General features: G+C 50.3%; 1 protein-coding gene across 1 annotated transcript in view; it reads left to right on the top strand.

The window, feature by feature from the left end:
- Window positions 1-1524: 1524 nt before the first annotated feature.
- The window catches only part of SLC25A15 (solute carrier family 25 member 15), an 11699-nt gene continuing 10190 nt past the window's right edge, over window positions 1525-3033 (top strand). Inside the window, exon 1 of the mRNA XM_026053331.1 lies at window positions 1525-1618. Coding sequence (XP_025909116.1) covers window positions 1564-1618 — 55 coding nt within the window. The 5' untranslated portion in view covers window positions 1525-1563. The remainder of the gene's footprint in view (window positions 1619-3033) is intronic.

Below are 3033 nucleotides of genomic sequence, written 5' to 3'. Positions count from 1 at the left end.
GGGGCCCCGCGCGGCTGGGGGCGGCCGCAGGGCTGCGGGAGCAGCGGGAGCGCGGGCGGCAGCCCCGGGACCGGGGCCGCGCTGAGGGGGACGCCGGACTTGGCGGCGCGGGGAGCCCCGCTGAGCGCTCCGCGAGCGCCCCGCGGGATGAGGTGGGAATGCGGCTGGGCCCGGCTCCGAGCGCGCTCGCCCGGCCCCGGGATAGCGCCCGGCCGGGAGCGACCCATGGGAGCCGCGTGCGGGAATAGCTCCTGCTCAGGGCCTCTGTCACGAGAGTCACGGTGGTTTTATAAACCCCTCGTGTGTGTGTTCATGCCAGGCAGTCATCTTCAGCAGATCTAACACCCGGAGTAACCAAATGACAACATTTGTCTTTTTTAATAATAAGCTTCTTTGGAAACAGCTGTTCTTAAAGCCTCTCCCGTGAGCGAATGTTTGCTTGCAGTATCAGCGCTCCCAAAAGGACGTGGTCCCTGCCACCGGCGCAGGGAACTTCTGTGTTCCTGGAAGGTTTCCCCTTATCCCAAAGTGTATTTCTGGGAGGCTGCAGTGCAGCACCGCAGTAGGTGGAAGAATGAGGGATGCTCCTCGTGCTGCTCTGCCCTGCCGGAGGGCGAGCGCAGCGGAGAAGCAGCAGGGGCTCCCTGGCCCTGTTCCTCACCCTCAGGGCATAGTTGGTCTTAACCCGCTTGCCCAGCAAGTCTCCTTGCTGCAAAGTTGAGAACTGGGCTGGTTTGAGTGTTTTATTTGAGCATTGCGTGTTTCCTTTCCCGAGAGGTGAGGGTGGTGTTTATTTTACTTCGTAGCCCGCTGTTCTGTGGCAGGCTCACGCTGTGAGTGTGATGGTGCTGGGTGTGCCTGTCCATTCCTTCTCTACTTATAGTGAGAGCTGCATAGAAATGCCTAAAAAAAATGCCTTAAGAAAGCCTAAAATGCCTATATCCTGTGTGATCTTTGATAAAACTATCCTAGCTGTTGCTCCCCGTGAGGAGAGCAAACCCGTGTTTTCCTGGAGAGGTGGGCAGCTGAGACAGAGGGAAAAACAGTCTCACCATGAAGCCCTGGAGACCTGATGGAGACCATGCTGCTATGGTCAGCAGTAGGGCAACATTCCACACCGCTCCCTGGAACGGCCTTTGCTTTAGCCTGAGAAATCCAGGGAGGCTGGAAGCCCCAGGAGCCCGAAGCTTGGCAGTACGATATCCCAGGAATATTGTATTGCCCAGTACAATATCAGGGATATTGTACAATACTGGGGATATTGTACTACAGTGATATCCCTAGTGATACACTGAGGATCTGCGTAGTGCATCAAAGATGGCCTGTAGCGGTCAGGGGACAAAATTTGGGGATGCTGCATCCCAGGTTAGTCTCCGGGACAATTCCGTCGCTGAAACAAGCTGAATGGAAGCAAAACACCTCATGTGATGGGTCTGCCTGTCGGGGTATTAGTGTGCAGAGTGTATGAGTTTCATCTCTCTCTTCCCCCAGGTTCACCTCTCAGCACCTGCCAGGAAAGTGGGAGCTTTTGCATCTGCAGGAAGGGAGAAGCAAGCGTGAAGCATGAGGGTGAACTCTGCCATCCAGGCTGCCATCGACCTCACAGCGGGAGCCGCAGGTGACGCTGCAGAGAGCTCAGCTGCACCAAACCTCTGCAGTTTGAGGAGCATGCGAGGCAGTGAAGCATCAGCCAGTGCTGTACAGGCACCACCATGCCCCTTAGTGAGGGGGAAATGGGTGACCCTTATTGTAGACTAATAATTCCCCAGGAGTAGATTGAAGTATAAGTGTTAGGTTTTCATGCTTACATGAGCTCTGGAATATCGTGGCAAGCAGAGCTTTGCCATAAACCTGTTCAGTGAATGAGTGACTGGCACAACGTGCCTGCTGCAGAATTCCCTCTATGGGAAGCAGGCGAGAGGCTCACACAATATTCAAATGTCAATCTTCAAAAGCTGAGAAACCTAACAGCACAACTGGTGTTCATTAATTCACTTAACCAGCTTAGGCCTGCGCTGCGCAAGGAAGTCTTGTGGCAGTTGTCACAACGGGCCCAAGTGCGGGGAAAAGCTGCACATTTCCTCACATTGCAACTGTAGTAGTGCCCATGGTTGAGGCATGAATTGGCTGTTAGCCCTGCTGGAGAAAGGGATCTTCTTGATGTTGCAAGTTTCACTTTGGAGAATTCTGCTGTAGCAGCACTGAGAGCTGCTGTCAGGAGGGCAGAGGTAGCCACAAGGAGAAGTAGTTTCCCAAGGAAGTTTATGTGAAGTCCAGAAAAGAGGAAATGTTGGGCTGGAACAGCTAGTGTGATGCTTTATGCAGAAAAAAAGCTAGAAGAATTATCTAATATGCTTTTGCTATCTTTTTTTTCCTTGCTTATACAGTGGCTCTTGCAGTTGGTCTTTATTGTGACAGTGCTACTGCCATGGATACAATAGTATTAATGGTATTAAGTGCCTTCAATTTAAGGGTAATTCCACAGGTCGGTGTCAGTGACCTCAGGACAGGGTGGCAGCTCGTATAAGTACAGAGCAGCACTTCCATAAAGCCTTTGGTCTTCCACCGTGTTTTGCCCAGTGAATACCTGCTTTGTTTTCACTGACTCGATAACACCCTATTCCCCTGCAAGGAAAGAGAAATGTTTCTGCTATTATGCTTCCATGACCTTAGAATCCAACTCTTAGTCTGTTCTTCTCTCTTTGCCCTTTAGGTAAAGAATAGCTGAAGCATCTGCTCTGCTTTCAAAGCAGCAGCTTAATATCAGTGCAGCTCTTGGCTATTATGCTGCTTTCTCCCCTGGTGTAGCCCTTTCTTCAGGTGGCCTGAAGGAATTTGGATCCTTTTCAGTACAACTTCAGCATTCCTAAGTCCTTGTTCTTGCTCCTTGCCTTGCTACCCCTGTTGTAAGGGGGGTAAGACAAGGCTTTGCTGTTGCTTTTTTATTTTTTTATTTTTTTATTTTTTTATTTTTTTATTTTTTTATTTTTTTATTTTTTTATTTTTTTATTTTTTTATTTTTTTATTTTTTTA

This window comes from Nothoprocta perdicaria, unplaced genomic scaffold (genome assembly GCF_003342845.1).
Source record: "Nothoprocta perdicaria isolate Ctin4 unplaced genomic scaffold, notPer1 scaffold_98, whole genome shotgun sequence".
Lineage (NCBI taxonomy): Eukaryota > Metazoa > Chordata > Aves > Tinamiformes > Tinamidae > Nothoprocta > Nothoprocta perdicaria.
Note: the sequence above shows the minus strand (reverse complement) of the source record. Positions and strands in the feature narration are given on the sequence as shown.